Raw genomic sequence first — 20,255 nt, 5'->3', positions numbered from 1 at the left:
CCATATTTAATTTTCTGATTTCTGTCAGTACCCAAAAAGTGTAATACCCACCTTTGACTGATTAATAGACACAAGCAAAAACTATCAGCAGCTTCACTACAAAATCTGCTCCAGTCCTGTTGTGTCAGAAATGACATTTAAAATGTTACTTTCTACAGTAGGATGTCAACTGTCTGTGCACAAAACTACAAGCTATCAATGATCAGTTGTTTTCAATCTATAGTGACAAGTCATATTCAAGATTCAAAACAGAAAAACTGAGTGTTCAGTTTACCGTGCTGAAAAGCTGGACTACATTCCTTCCTTCTCCCATTTCCAGCTGATTTATTGGAAGAGTAAAAACACATCTGTGTGTCTCCAGAAGAGTGTGTTAGAACAGGGCTGGATACACATATAGGCTGAGAGCAGAGAGGGAGGGGCTGGAGCCAAAGCAAATATCCAGGCTAACAAAATGACGAACAGAAAATGAAGACACAGAGCCGGAGAATCTTCCTCCTTCCTCAGAGTCAGCAGTATGGCTGGACTTTGTTTTCCTGTATGCTGTAATGAAAATAATGTTTCCATCTTTGACAATGAGGAAACAATTACAGTTTGCGATCTGGTGTGGCACACATGTGCATCTTATGCTGTGTCAGGCAACACAACTTAACAGCATATATACACCCACGGGCAATATTCACAAAATGGTTGTGTGGCTTTTGTGGCCGGTAAACCTGCACAAATAAGCACCTGTAACTGTGCTGCCAAGCAAATAGCCTCTCAGTATGTTTGTGCTATTTACACTGAGTGCATTTACATGGACATGGATTTATGATTGGGTTTTTGGAAATTCCTGTTGATGTGTTTGAGCATGTAAACACCATACCCCATTGTCAGGATAACTAACCTGGATAAGACCTTATTCCATCTATGAGAAACCCAAATAGCTACCTGGAGTACTCCAAAAGAAACAGGGATACTGTTTAAACTTTATCCCAGTTACTGAGCACGCCGGCGCAGGTTCAGCTGAATGATGTGGACAGAAACACAAACAATGGTGGCAGCAAAAGTGCCTCACTTCTGGAGTGATGAAGAAACAAATGTTTTTTGTCTCTCAGTGATGAAAGAGACTGCGTATCTTCATCCACTGCTCCCCTGTCCAACACAGCGGTAGTGGCAGTGACAGGCTGGCACCTGTGTGGAGAAGGACTTTGCTTTCTGGAATTTCGACGCGAAGAAGCAGCGGCTCTACTCCGAGCTCCCTCCGGATGTCTGAGCTCCTCACCCTACCCCTAAGGCTAAGCCCAGACACTCTTCTGAGGAAACGCATTTCGGCCACTTGTATCCATGATCTCATTCTTTCAGTCACTATCCAGAGCTCATGACCATAGGTGAGGGTTGGGACGTAGATTGACCAGTAAATGGAAAGCTTCGCCTTTAGGCTCAGCTCCTTCTTGACCACAATAGTACGGCGCAGTGCCTGCATTGCTGCAGATGCCGCACCAAACTGCCGATCCATCTCATGCTCCACTTTACCCTCACACAAGAACAAGATCCCGAAATACTTGATCTCCCTCGCTTGAGGCAGTAACTCTCTCCCAACCTGAGAGGGCAATCATATCCAATTCTTTATTCTAACCTCCAGAAGCATCTAGTTAAGTGTCGCCCTGTACCAAATAAGCACTACCCAAACTACATCCTCTGTGAAAGGCCCATCAGTATGTCAGTGTGTTTAATAAAGATAAGACGAGAGGTAACTAAGTTGGGGATGATGAGCTTTTCCCATGACTGCAGTGTCAGTGCTCGCCATCAAAGCAAATCATGCACAAAGCCTGAATGGCCTAATTCATTTCCAACTGCTCAATATTGATGCAAATCTCACTTCTTATTTGTAGCATCATTAGAAGGAGCATGCAGGAAGTGTATTAGATTTGATGCCTGCCCATGAGCTGTCACTAACATTTAGGAAGTAATCTGTGCCTTGATTCCCTTCACATGATCTCGTTGGCTAATTTGATAGCTTAATGTTTGTTGATTTGTCCCTGAAGGATGTGCTTGGAGATTATGGGCCATAAGCAAAGATGAATGGTTGAGGAAATTCATTCTTTTATTGGTCTTTTATTTTTATCCATTGGCTAAATTGTTTTCAGGTGAGGCAAGCAGCGCTGTTGTGTCTGCTTTTACTGCTGTTGTTGTTTCCATGGAAATTCCTCTTGCAGCACAAAATGCACACACACACACACACACATGCACCGCGTCACTGCAGGGATGTAATGTTGCTTGGCAACATGTTCAAGACAATGGGGAAGTGCAATAGGTTTAGTGCTGATTCAAAGGTTTGAGGGTGTCGGAGTTACACCAGGGTCGACCTTCCTCCAATCAGCCCTCATGCTGCCTGCTCTTGTCACCTCTGCTCCCACTGAACTTGTGCATTGTGAATATATAGCTGAACCAAGTAAAGAGGGACAAAAGCCTGCGCAAGCCAGCACTTAGTCCTTTAAGCTAAAGCAACAAAGGAATCAAAAGAGCTTTTATCTCAAGGGGATTTAAGCAGTTCACCTCTTTCTGGAGCCTTTTTACAAAGGATCATTCCCAGAGACCTTGAGCCTACCCTTCATTAAAAGAACTGACGTGATGCTGCTGGTTAGTATTTGCTAATGAGGCTTTGAAATCCTGCTAAACTGCAAGGAACAGGCTCCAGAGATTTATGGTTTAATAATACCGAACTAGTTGACTGTTGTCCATTAATACCTGTGACCTGCTGAGTTATCCTTAATGAGATTTGGCAGGTAGAGCCTACAGTGACTGAGTAAGTGCTTTGTAGTTTATTAGTAATGAGTAAATGCATGTGTTAAGGTGTATTACACTGTCTGAGCAGCCAGGAGAAGCATTTCAACAGCCACACACTCCCTCCTGGCTGATCGCACTGCCTCCCTGATCTGTCACCAAGAACCCTGTCCCTTGCCTATCTTACTAGTAGGCATGTCACTCTCAGTTAATTTGCTTTTTATAACAAGACGCCCATTGATTGTTAACTAACCTGTTAATTTCCAAGGAAAGAAAATGCAAAAAGGTGTGAAATACAACAGCTGATTTTCTTAAACAAGCATTTGCACCACATTTCGAAGCACTTTCAACTTAGAGGTGATGAATTGTTAATGTTTTGTGACGTAAATATGTTGCCTTTTATTTTATATTCTGTTGGCCTTGCTGGCAGACAGGCGGCTAGCCATTTTAACTTTTCACGGCTCAAAATGAAGCCTCTTCACTCAGGCAGTGATATGAGCTGCGCTTGGTACAAGGTGGGGAGTATGGTGCAGAGGCAAAGCATAGGTGCCAATAAATGCCAGGCAGGCCAGGTAAAGACCCTTTTTAATTTCGCTTATTTCAGTTTCACACAAAAGAAGGCACTGGCAGTTATCCTCCTATGAAGAAGACAAATACCTTTTGTCCAAAAGAATCATTCATCTAGGATCGCTTTCAGAGTATGTCACCGACAAGACTGTCCTCCAAGAAAAATGAAAGAACCAGTTGTTTAAGCAAATGCCCCAAAACGTCATATGTTTACATTAAAGTGACAAAGCCCTCAAACAGACGTAGTAATTATGACTCATGTCTGTTGGTAGCAAAGGAGTCAGGTTATTATAGAGCGACCACAGAGTGAGGAGGTTGGGGTGGGTGGATTGGACGAGACATCAGACTGTAAGACAGAAGATCACTGTTCATTTCCCGTTTCCAAACGGCATTAAAAATTGGTTTCTGTTAACCATGACCATGATCTTTCCCAAACCTTAGCCACATAGTTACTATTGTAACCATAAGAACAAACGTTTCCTGCATCTGTAACCCTACGACTAGTTTAATCCAATACTTACTAAGTTGTTTGTGCCTTAACTCAACCAAACTTCAGTCACAGCATTGTCACATTAAAAAAACGTTTTAATTTTTAGAGATTCGTAACGGTTTTGGAAGTTACAGACAAATGATGTCATCCTGCCAATAATGCCGTCAGCTCTAGACATTTGGAGGACTTGCTGCCTGGACAGGTGTCATCTCATCTCTTGTTTGTGCCTTGAAAGATCACTGACAAACAAGGTCAAAGTTAAAACAGTTTGAACTTGAAATCCAAGTGCAGTGCAGTGACTAAGGTAGTGTTGCTGCAAGGCTCTGCACCGCAGGCTCATGCCAACAGAAATGTTGCTTTTAAAGTTTATGCTACTGCTGAAAATGTTGAGATTAGAAGTTTAGTCTTGACCATGGCAATAGAATTTGGTGGTTTTTCTATCACAAGGTATCCAAATTGTATCACAGGATTATTTCCAAGGTTAACAGTGATCTTTCGATCTCGATTTTTAAGACAACATGGACAATAAGTCATTTAAGTTCTCAGGAAAACATAATTTGGAACATCTACAGTTTTGTGGTAAGTGGGCAAACTCCATTTGCTGTGGAAGATTCTGTGATACGACCAATTGCTCCAGGACAGCTATGAATGGGACAGATAGTTTCAAATCAAATGTGGTTTTGAAGCTATTGAAGGCCGTTTTAGAGGCCATAATGGGAATGCATGTACTGGAGTGAGTGCAGCGCTGTATCATTCGTCGTCAGGTTTTAATCCAGTTAGTTTGTAATCTGGAATGGGAGGGGGGATTAGCCACAGAGGCTGGACAGTAAGTAGATAGTAATGCTGCCAGTCGGGTTTCATCCTCCGCTGTCCTCTCCTCTTTGGTCCTGTGTTTTACTGCAGCAAACAGGAGCGGAGGCTGACAACGTCCTGCGGGCTTGTCTTTTTGAATCTCATTGTACATGGATATCTAGCCGTCTTCATGAATCACCTCTGCCCTGCTTGTCAAAGGGTGCTGTGCGATCTCAATCTGATCATTCCACTGTTGGAGGTAAAACAGCTTGCCTGCCTGGGGACACTGAGTGGAGGGACAAGGACCTCATTTAATCCCACTGGGATGATTGAGTAAAACTTCCTGTTTTAATGAGGGGCTTGTCTGAGCAGCGAATGATGATGTTTTAAGATAATGAGCATTTTCCCACCCTTACTTTTTACAGTTGAAATCCTTTTTGTGTTTGGTTTATTTAAATTAACCCTTCCTAATTAGAGGTAATCCTGGATTGTTTATACTCTCAGATATTTGGAATAGGATCATAACCTGCGTTGGATGATTTTAGAGTTTAAATGGAAGTGTTCACACATAGCCAAACACACCCACTAAGTGTAGTTCAAACAAATGACACCAGTCACATATGAATATATATATATGGTCTAAATGTCTGCACCTCCTGCTTCCTGACAGTGATTCCGACTCTCTCCTGGCGGGCTTTCTGTCTGTGAGCCATATTTCTTTATTTACCTCTTTGTAATAGATTTGTGTGGTGTAGCATGTCTGTACGCTCCCAGGTGAGTCACTGACATTTGCGCAGTGCCCTTGAGTGTAGAAATATAGCTGAGGTGCTTCAATAATAATAACAGTTTGTTGGTGGGCCAGATGTTGAAGTGTCAAAGGCATTAGAGACACTGTAAGCAAACATACTGAGAACTCTGGTCAGTTAAAAAATGCAGGAGTGTTTTTTTTTTTATTTTTAGTACAGATCTTTGAGATTTTTACAGCATCATAACCTACATAGTGCTGTGTTCTGGAAATATTGACTAAAGGACTTTATTCTTGTGTGTAGGTAGAGAGAGTGCCCTTTGAGGCAAGTTATTGATTTTGGCCTATATAAATAAAACTGATCTGACTTGACCCAAAGCACAATTGAAAACTGAAGGGCAATGGCCCTAAGGTGGTCCTTGAAGTTTTCTGAGTCTCTCTTTGGAGATCATGAAACTCTGTGTTATATTAGTATCTAATACCTGTTGACATTATACTAACATGGTGCATACCCTTAAACCTGCATTAATGGAATTTTGGCCACAACATGTTGGAAACATTCAGTCAGTACATTAATATGACATTAGAGAAAATGTATCTTGTCAGTCCAATTAATACTGGACTTTTACAATACATGTAAACATGTTATTCTAAATCATCCATCCGCTTCTCTGAGGCCGGGTCGCAGGGGCAGCAGGCCAAGCAAAGCACCCCAGACGTCCCTCTCTCCAGCAACACTTTCCAGCTCCTCCTGGGGGACCCCAAGATGTTTCCAGGCCAGATGAGATATGTAATCCCTCCAGTGTGTTCTCGGTCTGCCCCGGGGCCTCCTGTCAGGAGGATATGCCCAAAACACATCCAGCAGGGGGCACCCAGGAGGATCCTGATCAGATGCCCAAACCACCTCAACTGACCCCTTTGGACGCGAAGGAGCAGCGGCTCTACTTTGAGCTCCCTCCAGATGTCCGAGCTCCTTACTCTAACTCTAAGGTTGAGCCCAGCCACCTCATTTCAGCCGCTTGTATTCACGATCTCATTCCTTCGGTCTCTGCCCAGAGCTCATGACCATAGGTGAGGGTTGGGACGTAGATGGACTGGTAAATGGAAAGCTTTGCCTTCTAGCTCAGCTCCCTCTTCACCACGACGGACCAGTGCAGCGCCTGTATCACTGCAGAAGCTGCACCAAAGCACCAATCCATCTCACGCTCCATTCTACCCTCACTCGTGAACAAGACCCAAAGATACTTGAACTCCCTCGTTTAAGGCAGTAACTCTTCCCCAACTCAGAGAGGGAAATCCACCGATTTTTCGGCAGAGAACCATGGCCTCAGTTTTGGAGGTGCTGACTCTCATCCCGACCGCTTCACACTCGTCTGCAAATGCCTGTGTATGCTGGAGGTCACGGTGTTATGGAGCCTTGTCTACTAAATCAAATTTCTCAAAGTCGGATTAACACATCCAGATAATGTGATAGAGAGCTGAATTACTCCTGCATGTATGATTTCTCTGGTCACCATATCCAAATAGAAACAATGAAAAGCAAAAGCAACAGGTGGGGAGTTCTTTATTAGGTGTCAAACAAAGGAAGCTTGCAATGAAATTGCAATGGTGACTTCTTTTTCACCGTATACAGCAATTGAAAATAAACAGTGTAGCAAAAGCTAAAGAAATTCCTTTTTTTATTCCACTTGCTAGAATGATGAAAACTTTATTATAATAACAGCTAAAATGTTTTTGCAGATATCTTTTTGCAGCCGTCCCTGAATCCCTCACAAACCCCGAGCTTGAAAACTGTTAGTGTATGCGACTTGACAGAGATGGACAGTCGGGTCTCCTCTTTGTCACTCAGCCTCATTAGCTGAATTGATTAGCTAACGCAATCATTGATACACCCACAGGGAACATGATAAATGATGCCACTTTGAGCACAGAGGTCACAGAGCCGCTGCTCTAGGCTGAAACCAAGTGAAACCGCAGCTGTTTTATCAAGAGTTTGTAAGGTCTGTGGAGCTGCTGATGTTTGAGCTGTTTTTCAAGCCAGAACTTTGAGATTTAAAAAAAAAAAAAAAAAACCTGTACGAGATGCCTGTATAAGATTTGGAAATCATTTCCTGCAGTATGGGTGTGACATTTATGTACAGAGCCACCAAAGTCTAGAAAGTTTAATATCTTGTGCGCACAAGATATGGATCTTGCGCACATAGGATAATTACTTGTGTACACAAGTTAAAGGTCTATGGGTCTCCATAGTTAGAGGTCTACGAAGGGTGCAAGCAGTATTTGGAGGATAGCAGCTAATAGCTTGTGTTTCGTTCTAACAGGTAGTATCTTTCAAGCTGATGAATTCCAAGTCTCAGTTGATACCACGCATGAAAATCATTATTATTTTTAAGATTTTTAAATGGTTTTGTTTGTTAAACAGGAAAACCAGATCCTAACTCTTTGAGCTATGCTACCATGCAGCAATGACAATGCTAACATGCTGATTTTTAGCAGGTAGAATGTTTAGTGTTTATCATCGTAGTTTGGTGTGTTAGCATGTTAACATTTGCCAAGTAGCACTTAACACAATTATTGGACAGGTTGAAATGTTGCCCTGCTGGTGGGCCGTCAGAACATTATCCAAGTTATTAGAATTCCACCACTTGAGACCATAAATGTGAGAGCCAAGTTTATTTTTGATGCCTGTGTGCTGGCAGTAGCTGTAGCCGGAGACACTAAGTTTTCGGGTTGTCTGTCTATTGGTCGGTCACATTCTCCTGAATTTCTTCAAATTTGGCACAAACGTACACTTTGACTCACCAATGACCTGATTAGATTTTGGTGGTCATAGATCAAAGGTCAAGGTCACTCTGACCTTGTCTTCCTCATTATTGTGAACACAATATCTCAAGAACAGCTTGAGGGGATTTCATCAAATTTGGCACAAATGTCCACTTGGACTCAACAGTGAACTGATTACAATTTAGTGGTCATAAGTCAAAGGGCAGAGGTCCGTGTGACTTTGCATCCTTGTCATTCTTGTTAATGTGATATCTCAACATGACCTTGAGGGAATTTCTTCAAATGTGACACAATTGCCTACTTGGACTGAGGAATAAGCTGATGGGAATTTTGTGGTTGAAGGTCAAGGTCACTGTGACCTCCCAAAGCATGTTTTTGGCTATAACTCAAGAATTCTTACACTAGATATGAAAAATCTCACACAAATGTCTCATAGGATAAAATAATGAAGTGATGACATTTTGTATTCAAAAGGTCAAAGGTCAACATCACTGTGACATCATAATTTTATGCATAAATCACTTTTCTGGTCATTCCTCAACGTCATATCTCAGGAACATCAGGGGAGACATTTGGTCAGATACTGAATTGGTGACACTAATCTCGGGTGTCCACCTTGAAGCTTTGCTGATTGCACAGTCATCTGTGCTGTCTGGGGGAAGATGTGTGTAATTTTTTAATTAAATTTGTGCATTTACAGACAAGATGTCTCCCCATATATAAAAAACAAACAAAAGAAATCAAACAGAGAGATACTATTAAACCATTGAACTGACAAACCATAATTAGCCAACACATTCAATCACAGACTAGAGACAAAGGTCAGGAGAAAGCACAGTGTGTCCTTGAAGAGATCTTTGAAGACGCTGGGCAATCGATGCCCTTTATCTTCCTCTTCCGGATGCCTGTTGTGTGTTTTCAGCCTGAGGAGATTGAGGCTGATGAGAGGAATAGAGGATGATGAAGCGGAGTACACTTGCTCATCACCGTGTCTTTCAGCCCTCGTGTGTGTTGAGCACTCTGTTTAAACTGCAAACGGTCTTGTTTCTGCCACCCCCCTGCTCACTGTAAGCTTCTTTGTATGATTTGGGGGTGGCTGCATGGCAGTGGGACTCGGCTCCACTGATCTCTACACGGCACAGAGATTTTAAAAGAGTGTTTATTATTGTGGCTACACAGAGCTAACGTCTGTCCCAGAGGTCTGTCCCAAAGCAGGACAAGCTGCTTTTTATTCTTTCTCCCTCATTTTCTCTCACTCTCTTTTGGTGTAGCAGTGATTGTATTCAACTGTCAGTAAGTGTTGACTCTTAAAGGTAATTTCCATACAACAGTGAATAGTCACAATGTGCAGACTGTTATTGTGTTAGAGCAGCAGCTGATGTTGACCATTCCTCATGCTGTGCTGAAATTTGTAAGTGAATGGAGGGTGTTGATTCATGTAGCACAGCAGTCTCACACAGCTGGAGGATTGTTCTTTGATATCATGCGTCACAAATTATTTTTGAGAACACGCCAACATTTCCAGAGGCTCTATGTTTTCGGGCTGTACCACCCTCAATGCATACGACCTATGTGGTTGTATCAGTTGGAGGACTTGACTGGTTGGCAGAGTTATTTTAAGTATGGATGTTTGATATGTAGGCAGGCCTGGTTGCCAGTACTGCCCCTCTTATAGGCTACTTTGCAGAGCGGAGGAAGAAAGAAGGGCTTCTACAGGGTTCCCGTGAGATGAAAGGAGTCATATATTATGTTGCAGGCTTTGCACCAGATGATTTGTTTAGTGCTAGATGGAAAATTAAACCTCTGGAATGAAGCAGAGCAAGTGGGATTTCATCTGATAATTCAGAAAATCAAAGGCTTGTTTTACAAGTTGGAAGCAGAAAGTACAACCACAGATAGATAGATAGATAGATAGATAGGTAGACTTCTTGTAAATCATGTTATTCGTCTCTGTCATATTATTCTATCATTTGAAGTTGGAACCACAGTGTGACTGTTGCAGAGGATATACCTTTCTTGAGTTGTGAGTTAACACTGGTCGATGTGAGGTTGGTGTAATGAATACACTGTTAATCATCATGCCTCTGAAGCATTTGCAAGTGAATTCTCAGGCCGTAAAACATATATTCCAATTAAATGAACTGATAAACTTCTAACTCTCTACACTTCATCTTCTTACTTTGAAAGTTTCTCTGTCATAAGTCAAAGATTAAAACAAAAGCCAAACTGTGCATGCTGTGTTTTTTTCAGAGATTATAAAAAGATGCCAATTCTGTCTTCATCCACAAATTTTAAAAGGTGCGCATCATTTGATATTTATATTTAGAAGTTGATGTAAACAGCATATTCAGTTTCTCCGAGTGTAGCATTTTCTGACTACTACACACCTTTAGGGTGTGCTGGTACTATTCAGGTTTTAGGAGCATTCTTTGGACATGTATACAGCGCATTTGGTATATGCATCTCAGCTGGGGTTTTTACAGGAGTTCGCGACACACGGCCTCTCGCCTGTTTATGGTCAGCTCTGTGCATTGTCATAGACGCATGGTGCATAAACCAACTCGCCAGCAGTTTGCAAGGCCAAAGAGAAGCCCGCATTTCTCGTTCAGGAGGAGAAATACGCCTACTTTTACACATTATGAAAGACTTGGATATCAACAGGTTTTTGGATAGGCGCAAATATCGCAGTGTCGACCTTTACAAGAAGATGGTTGAAGGAATGAAACAAGGAGACTGTGTTTGCAAGATTGAACAAGTCTGCCACAGGAAGAAAACTTTGAAAAAAATCCTAACATGGTGCAAAGAAGCAAAATGGGACAACTGGCTCCAGCCTTTCCACCTTTACATGTTTTGCCGTGACAAAGGACGTGTTAGGGCACATTAATCAGAGTATGCAAGACTGCATGTAAACAGGAATATCAGTGAAATATTCATTAGCCATGTACAGAACTTTAGTAGAATATTGTCTTTTTCGGAATAAGGGAATAAAGTAGAATATTTTGTGCATGTAAATGCAGTCACTGAGTCAATAATCTGAAATCAGCAGTAGCCTTGAAGCTAGAGAAGGTTAACGTTTCAAATCCCCAAACATTTTCAAATCCCCAAACTGGCTGGCAAAGTGTATGTGAAGAAAAGTGCTCTCTGCTCCCTTAACAACCACTGTGGAGGTGCCCTTGAGTGGGACATTGAGCTCCCAGCTGCTGCTGCTGCAGCAGTACAAGGCTGTGATTGTGCCTGTCTGAATGTGTGTGAGCAATGTGTGCAGCAGGGAGTTGCTGTGAAAGAGCGCAGAGCTCACTAGACTTTTCCTTGCTAAATAAAGGTTTAAAAGCGTAATCTGACATACTCCCGGCCCCAGGTGACTGAGTACGCTGTTGTTTCTCTGTGATGTCCTAACAAGTTGTCACATTATGGCTACTATCTCAGCCAAAACTGACAAACACCCACTGAGTTCAAACGTTAGTCATATTCAGCATTTCTGTGCTAAATTGAGACTGCAGAGCAGGTCTGAGTTTTTCTGTTAGCTGTGCTCTGAGGAAATGCAGCAAACCTGTGTAGCCACCAGTGAAAGCTCCTCTATTTTATGTTGCTGTGGGTATGTGTGTGTGTGTGTGTGTGTGTGTGTGTGTGTGTGCGTGTGTGACTGAGTAAAAATAGTTTTCAGGAAGAGCTACAAAAGAGATGGAAGGGAGGGACGGGTGAAAGGTAGTCTGAGATGGTGGGGTCGGGTGCATAGTGAGAGTAAGATAGTATTAAATTTCAAAAGGAGTGTGTGTGTATGTGTGTGTATACACTGACTACAGGGATGCAGGGATATATATATATATATATATATATACATATCTAAGGTCTTAATACCTGAAGCAAAACCTAATTAATTGTCTCTATCCATACGATCCTGACTCTGTCGATTAAATTTCAAATTATACAGACATTATTTTGCATAAGATTGCACTTGCAGTCTAATTTTTAGGATTCTTTCACCACAGAAATGTCAGCAAAGTAAGACACTGTAGACAGTTTGTGGTCCTCAAACCTAGAGGTGTTTAATCCTATATCTAAAATATATTCCAAGGTTCTGATGCTTTTCTCCTGAAAAAGTAACTAAAAACCTTTCTTTAGTTTATGCAGAAAATATAGTCTGTGACAGCCTAAATTAAATCCAAACAAATGATGGCCAAAAAGACTTTCTTGTAACTTAAATTGTAAAAGAGGCGTGTGTAATTCAATGGATATTTTTCTTTGAAGGTGCATCAACTTCCAAGTACGAAAACTTAAATAGCCCCTATTTAAATCATTGTGTCTCCCAAAAGTTGTATAACTCACTAATAGCCAAATCAAGAGTATTATTATCTTGCTGTAAGTCATGTGACAGAAGGAGGCGGGGCTAAAGGAAGTGCTGGTGCGCTTGCTCCATGGATGGGGAAGATCCAGGTTATGTTTTAATTCTAAATCTGTTCTGAAAGAATTGATGAAAGTATCGATAAAGAACAGAACAGATAAGGAGTATCGATAAGAGGAGTAGCATCCCACCAATACCCATCCCTATTTTGCACCAGTTGTTTTTTAACGTAAAGCAAACATTTTTAATCCGAACATTCATATCTGATGCGAAAGAATTGGACCAGTATATGTACTGAGTGGGATATTGTACTAAAAATAAATGGCACTGATTGCATCCAACTACAAACTGCGAGCAGGATATAAATGTCTTCTTGTGTGGGATGGGGTGGAGCACAGCATGCTTCTGGCTATTTAGGAGATGTTCATATTTTTGTCTTGTTTTTTATTTTTTGCCTTCCTCAGTGAAAATAAACAATCCAGTTCAGAAGGGACAATCCCCTTTTTACAGTTGATGTGGTCATTTAATCTTTTTATTTTTCAGTGGTCATTTCTGTTAAAACTTCACAGTTGCAAGGGAGCTAAAGGATACAGAAACAGTCTCATCTTAATTATAGAGCTCCTCTAGCAGGGTGCTCTTAGTGCTCCAGGCTCATTAATAATGGCTTATAGTGTTGAAATTGACACCGTGGGAAATAGCCGGGTTCATCATCGCCATGCAGCCTTCATTATGAACAGCGCTCCTTTCCCCTCCGGCTTGAGTTTTGGTATATTCGAAGCAGATCCCAGATTCTTAAAGATAATTCCCCAGCAATCGAACATAAAGACAGTCAAGTTTAAAGCTGGTAAGAGAGCATACCCTGAGGTGAATCATGGAGGTGTGCACTCTCCATCATTTTGACAGGTCTAGGCAGGTGGTAGAAATATAGATCCTTCTCTACTGGATCCCAAATCTGCCCTTTTGTCAGAGCGGCTTGTACCAGGCTGCAGAAACAGAAAAAGGAGGTGCTGCTGGCAGAGCTCTAAACATTTCCAGATGCTGCAGACTGAACTGTGGGAACTTTGTGGAGAGAAAAATCAGTGGTTGGCCAAAGAGGCCTAGAGGATGATTTTAAATGTCTACCTTGCAAAAGGATTTTACTAATAGTGGGTTTTTCGAGGTTTTTCATTGGTAGTTTGTGGATTGAGCTCACCAACAGTTGCTCTTATGTGATGATATTTATTAAAATAAAAAAGCCTTGTGTAACAGACATGACTTTGTGGTTTGTCACAAAGGGTACATTAAGCGTAATAGAGAAAATAATAAAAGCAATAATCATTGTAATAAAAGCTGTGTGTGTCACTTAGAGTTTTATTCCTTTCTGTGTAGAGAAGACCATCGTAAAACACTTAAACGCTCCACAGAAACCTTTTATTATATTACTAATAATAATACTGTGTATTCACATAGCACTTGTTGAAAAACAGATGTTCACAAAGTACATAATAAAAGCTGCACAGCAATGATAAAACTGTAAGTGACTTAAAAGATAGAAATTAGTCAACTAGATTCTAAAATTCTTGCAAACCAGCATTACATGGCTCGGTAATGAAACCAATGAAACCACCCCTTGAAAAATCTTATTTTAGCTGATGTCCAGTGGTTTAACCTCTCACATTGTTGCAGTGAAGTGCACTGTGACATCACTGTTAGATGTGGTTTCAGATGCATCACAGCATCAGCACTGCTGGGTGTGGTCAGAGGTTAAACAGATGTAAAACTCGACAGGTTGGTGAAATGCTGCTTTTGAACAGCCAAGTTACTCTTTGAACAACAGGAGTTGCTGCAATTATTAACATCACAGTTTTGTAGACGTTCAGCTGGAAGAGGTTTTGGTTCATCCATTTTATTCAGTGTCTCTGAGACAGCTATGAAGAGCTCACAGTCTCAAATCCAAATTGCTAGGCTTCAGAAAAACAGTATAACTGGTATCATCTGCACATAATGGTAGAAAATGTCGCACCAGCTGATGATGTTATTCCAGGGCAACTTAAAAGTAAAAAACATTGTAGGACCAAGTATGGAGCCTTGAGGCACACCGCTAGACACTGTGAGTTAACAGAAGGAAAATAGATCACAATTGTGACCGAAAACCGAGTGGTACAAGAAAAACAATATTAGCGCAGAAAAACTGACATGACCCACTGCCTTCATGGGTTAAAGCAGGGTTGTCAAACATTTGGCCCGGGGGCCAGAACCGGCCCACCAAAGAGTCCAGTCCGGCCCACTGTCTGACCCTACCTAATAGTGATGCAGTTGTGAAGGCTAAGAGGTGCCAGGTTTCAGGAGCAACAGTGAGTAGCTTTTTTCATGTAACATACTGCCTCAGAGGCCTTTTACAGTTCCTTTCTTTCACTTAATTTTGCTGTGGTGTTGTCAGGATTATTACACAGGAGTGGAAGTGTATAGGAAATTGCACTTATTCATCTGGAGACATCACAGGCTGTTTGTCATCTGTCTTGTAAATGGATTAGCATTTTTAAAGTGTCCTTCTTTAAACAGAAAGAGGGACAATGCTGAAGTGTTTATTATTTATAGGATATTATGCAGTGGTTTTACTGGACCAGCCCAACTGCAATCAAATCAGACTGTATGTGGCCCATGAACTAAAATGAGTTTGACATCCCTGGTCTACAGTGTCTGTCTCACCAATCACAGTAGTGTGATAATTGGAAGGGTTTGCGAATCAGAACTTTCATCACGATACGATATTTCCTAATATAACAAAGTCTGAATTCAATACGATTAAATTCGGAGGTCTGTGATCAGTGTGAGACAATATCAGTAAATATCCTCATTCTCTTTGTCTTGGCTACTTGCCATTGCATGCCTGGCGTTAGCACTGTTTGAGTGTTTAGGAAGGAGGTGTGCTCGGACAGAAACAATGACACAGATACAGATGTGACATGGGAATTTTAAAATAAAGGCACAACTTAAAAATAACAATATGTATTAATGTTCTCACTTTGCAAAGGCTGGCTCAGTGATTGTCCTTTACCCAATCTCACTTGAGGTCACTATAGCCAAGAGAACATGTATTTTGAAGGCCAGGTGTCTATATTTTTGAAGATAGGCTTTCCAATCTAGTCTAATCTCATCTAACTGATATTGAATCATTGATCATTAAATCCATAAATCAATCCAGATCAATGTATTGCAACACTGCCAAAAATTGGTGGAAGCCAGATTTTAAAATGCATTGTTTGATTGTAAGTCTTAATGGAGCCACCTAGAAACCACTTTTGGCGAGATTTTGGGCATGAAATGCAGTTTAGAGAAGGGTCGGTAGATGCTTTGAAGCTGTGGGTGGAATTTTGGCTTTTGAAAAGTGGATGAACATGTGCTTGTTTTAAGTATTTAGGCTCAGTGCCAGAATAAGGAGAGCTGTTACAATAATAAAATCTAATAATAAGAAAATCAATAACAGCACAAAGGGACCACAATGGAAATACGCCTTAGGGCTTTATTGTTATCTTGACTTTTTCTTTCTTGACTGAGCTGGTGTTTTCATTCTGAAATAAAAAAAAATTAATGAAATCAATCACCATATTTTGTCGTCTACCCAAGTCTGGCAGTGCTGTTCTACAACCATCGGCATATAAAAATCTACTTGACACATAAACATAGATTTCTCCATCAGTGTCAAATCAGGCCGCAGCCTCGTGCCGAGCAGAGCGATTTATCGGCCCTCTTGTCCCCCGTTGGCCCCGGCACACTATCGCTCTCTAGGACTATTTTTATCCATCCAGGAGAACATGTCGGCATCCTTTCCCCGGCCCGCTCCCATAATTCCTCTCTGTGTCCAAACACGCCGACAAGAAATAGGTCTGCAGTGGCCCGGTGCTTTACAACAGGCTGCTGTTTCACATGAACAACTCCACTCACACTCTCATCTTACATTTATGTACCTCACACATGCTCTCACTGACTCGGCCTCCTTCCCTCTCCCTCGCTGGCTTTCTCTCTCTCTCTGTGTAAATGATGAAAGTAAAAGTAATACAAGAAACCGACAGGGGCATCTGGCCTAATTCCAATAGAAAATGGAATTGGATTAGTGCCTCTCTTCTCACAGCTGTGCGTGTGTGTGTGTGTGTGTGTGTGTGTGTACATGTGTGCGTTTGTGGCGAGAATCAAGGCAACAATGGAGCCCAGCAGCAGCCAGCTGCCCAACGGTGAATCGCTGATGAACAGTGAGGAAACAGAGCTGCTGCTGCTGCTGCTGCTGCTGCTGCTCATCACCTTCCTGTTAGTGTGCGTGTGTGTGTGTGTTTGTGTAGGGGGGGTTGTTTGGTGTGTGTTTCATGCTTGCCCACATATCCCAGACAGATCAGTCATCCACATGACATTGATCATACTCATCATTTCTCGTAGCTTACAGATGCAGCCTTTGTTATTTACACAGTAGTACTGTTGCATAATCTTAAAGAACTTTAAACGGCAGCTGTGTGCGGCTGATTTAACATCTGATAATCACACACTATTTATTCAATCCCTCGCTGCTGCTGAGAAAATTGAGTTACACGATTAGAGCGTCTCTTCCTCTCTTAACGCCTGCTGGTAGATTAAATTTCTCCCCTTTTCTTCCTTCTCTTTTTTGTTTTTGTGATTGTAGTGCCGGTCCCAAAGGAGACAACATCTATGAGTGGAGGTCGACCATCCTGGGCCCTCCAGGCTCCGTGTACGAGGGTGGAGTGTTTTTCCTGGACATCGCCTTCACACCAGACTACCCTTTCAAACCACCCAAGGTGAGTGGCGCCCTGCAGCTATGCAGCGCCGCCCCCCGCTCCTTCACCCAGAGCTTTTGAACAATGTCACTATTGTCCCAGCAGGCTGTCAGCGCTTAACCCTGCTGTCCAACAACAATGACTTGTTTAGGCTTTTTCACCTACTGCACGTTGACAAAATAAAGGGTGACAGCAGCACAGAGAACTGAAGCTGGTCCAAAGACAAATGATGGGTCTATACTTTGTTTTTTGGGATATTCCTGCAGTATGATGTTAAAGGAACAGCCAGGTGTCGGTCTATATTTTCCTTATTTTTAACAAGCCTTGTCTGAAACACTCCAACAGAGCAAGACAAAGCAATAAGATAAAAGCAATAAATATAGAATACATATCACAAAAAATGCAATAATAAAGCAGTTGAATTCACCAAAAGGCAATTTTAAACAAGTAGGTTTTCAGAAGCGATTTAAAAGATAAGACAGAGTATGCAGCCCTGATCTTCTCAGGCAGGTCACTCCAAAGTCATGGAACTCTGACTGCAAAGGCTCTGTCACCTTTGTGAATTAATCTAGACCTTGAAACAACAAAAGATGCATCTGAGGATCTCAGGGTGCAAGAAGGAGCAGAGGACAATAAAAGATCTGTTATATAACTTGGATCAAGGTCTCTTTGCACAAGGAATTGCAGTAATCTAAACGACTGGTTATGAATGCATGAGCAACAGTTTCCAGTTGTTTGTTGGAGAGGAATTATTTGATTCTCGGGATATTTCTGAGATGCTGGAAGCCGGATTGAACCACTGAATTTACATGTTTGTCTAGACTGAGGGTTTTACAATACAAGGAAACGCTGAACTTGACCTTTATAGACAACCAAAATGTTACAGTTAAGGACGCATTCACACTGGCGCTATTTGGTCCGCTTTAAACGAGCCCTAATCCGCTTCCACGGATAGTTCGGTTCGTTTGGAGTGGTGTGAACGCTCATTCGAACTCTGGTGCGGACCAAACGAGCGAAACCTGGTCCGCTTAAAATCTGGGGATCTTGGTTCACTTTCAAGTGAACCCTGGTGCGGTTCGCTTACAGTGGGAAATGCAAACTGACTATCCAGCGCACCAAAGAGGGGAAGTGACGTAGAGCGCAATGCATTTTGGTTAGAAAATAAAACAAAGCCAACAGCGCGAACTGGGAGAAGCAGAGGTAAAAAAAGAAAAGTTGGAAAACGTCTCGTAGGCAGACGTGGAGTAGTGAGGAGGTGCAGGCGCTTATTGATATATGGTCCATTGTTTTTGCGGTGACCAATCTGGCCAAAGGTGGATGGATTTCCATTTTTGGTCCTGGCCAATTGATGAGCTGGGTTTTCTTATTCCTCATGCTTTTTTTCTTTCTGGTCAGTGGTCATTTCGGGCAATACTGCCCCAAACGAGCAGCTGTTGTAACTGCGTGACGTTTTCCAGGCGGTTTGGTCCGCTTTAAAAAGTGCGGTGTGAAAGTGAACCAAACCAAATGAAGGACCACTGAAATAACGTCAGCTACGGCTATGCCTATACCTGAACCTGGGTTTACGCCATGGTTATGTTACTTAACCAACTTATTGCCTTGGCAACAACTTGTCAACAGCCACCTGTCACTTCAAGCAGCCATGTCCTTCGCTATGCATAACTTTAATAAGATTTAAACAGGTGAGTTATATAAAAATTCACCACTGGTACAGTCGTCATGAACAGGTAAATTAGCTATAGAGATGGATAACTGTTTTTTTGTACCAGACTGTAAACATATTTATTTGTGCTGTACAGTTGGGCATTTAAACATGGAGGTCTATGTGGATTGATTCACTTTTAGAGTCAGCCTTCAGTGGCCATTAGAGGAATTGCAGTTTTTTGGCACTTTCACAGTTACTTAATGTTTCAGCCCCAGAGGTTGCTGATAGGAGGGTCCTCGATACAATATTATTGCAATTTTAAATATGCTGTGATATACTGAGTATTACTATAAAATATATTGTGATTTATTAACTTTATTCAACTGGAAATTTTGTGAACATCTGTTTTATCTAATAAGATAAAGTTTTCAGTCTCTTTATCTCTCTTAAGCCATTTTTGCAGCAGCAGCAGCAGCTAAATGTATCTAGTGGACTGAAAAAGTAATATCTGATATTACTCTAGTAGGCTACCTAAAGTTTAATTTGTATTTGTAATATTGATCATTTATACAATGAAAAAAAGTTACAATATTGCCACACAAATGACTGTTATGCTGTTAGCTGCGATAAAAGTTAAGATTAAAAAAGCACGATGCAAAACTTATCTAAAAGGGTTTTAATTTAATTTACTGGAATATAACTAAACTGATATGTTTTGATCAAAAGGCCAAGACAAGAAAAATCAATTAATTATTAGTCGCAAAAATTAATAAGTCACACATATATATTTCAGTTTAAAAAAAGGCTCAGAAATCTGCTAAAACTCGTTCTAGTTTTTATCAAATGAACAGGAGGAAATAGTACATTTGTTGGGGACTATTTTCAGCTGTGGATTAATCCACATTTGGTGCTGTAGTATTTGGGGCAGCAGGACGGTGTGTGGGAGTCAAAAATGAACTACAGTGTGTGTTTTTGTGGTAATGAAGGCACATGTGTTGTTAATAGTTCTTGGACAACAATGGAGCTCTACGGCTCAGAGGAAGATCTATCAGGCCTTGATACACACACAGTACTTGTTAGTGGAAACATTCGCTGTTTGTTCGGCTGTGCTCGTGGGATTTGCTGACAAGAAGAAAAATATAGAATATGACAACATGTAACCTTTAACTTTCTTGTTATTGTGTCCCCTTTTGATATGCTCGCATTCAGCAGCATTTGGTTTCCCTCCAGTGAGGCTGTGGGTTTGTGGGTATGTGTGTGTGTGTTCTGCTGATGCAAGTCTGTGTCAGTATTTACACATTAGACTGGCTGACAGCGGTTGCAACCTCTCTCAGTTTGAGACATGCTTTTGAAATATCCCT

At 41.5% G+C, this 20,255-nt stretch overlaps 1 protein-coding gene across 1 annotated transcript in view; it reads left to right on the top strand.

Moving 5' to 3' along the window:
• The window catches only part of LOC117263970 (ubiquitin-conjugating enzyme E2 E2-like), a 91,951-nt gene that overhangs the window by 51,209 nt on the left and 20,487 nt on the right, over nucleotides 1–20,255 (top strand). Inside the window, exon 4 of the mRNA XM_033637715.2 lies at nucleotides 17,138–17,270. Within this exon, the coding sequence (XP_033493606.1) occupies nucleotides 17,138–17,270 (133 nt within the window). The remainder of the gene's footprint in view (nucleotides 1–17,137; nucleotides 17,271–20,255) is intronic.

The sequence above is a fragment of the Epinephelus lanceolatus genome, chromosome 16 (assembly GCF_041903045.1).
Source record: "Epinephelus lanceolatus isolate andai-2023 chromosome 16, ASM4190304v1, whole genome shotgun sequence".
In the NCBI taxonomy this organism is placed as follows: Eukaryota; Metazoa; Chordata; class Actinopteri; order Perciformes; family Serranidae; genus Epinephelus; species Epinephelus lanceolatus.
Note: the sequence above shows the minus strand (reverse complement) of the source record. Positions and strands in the feature narration are given on the sequence as shown.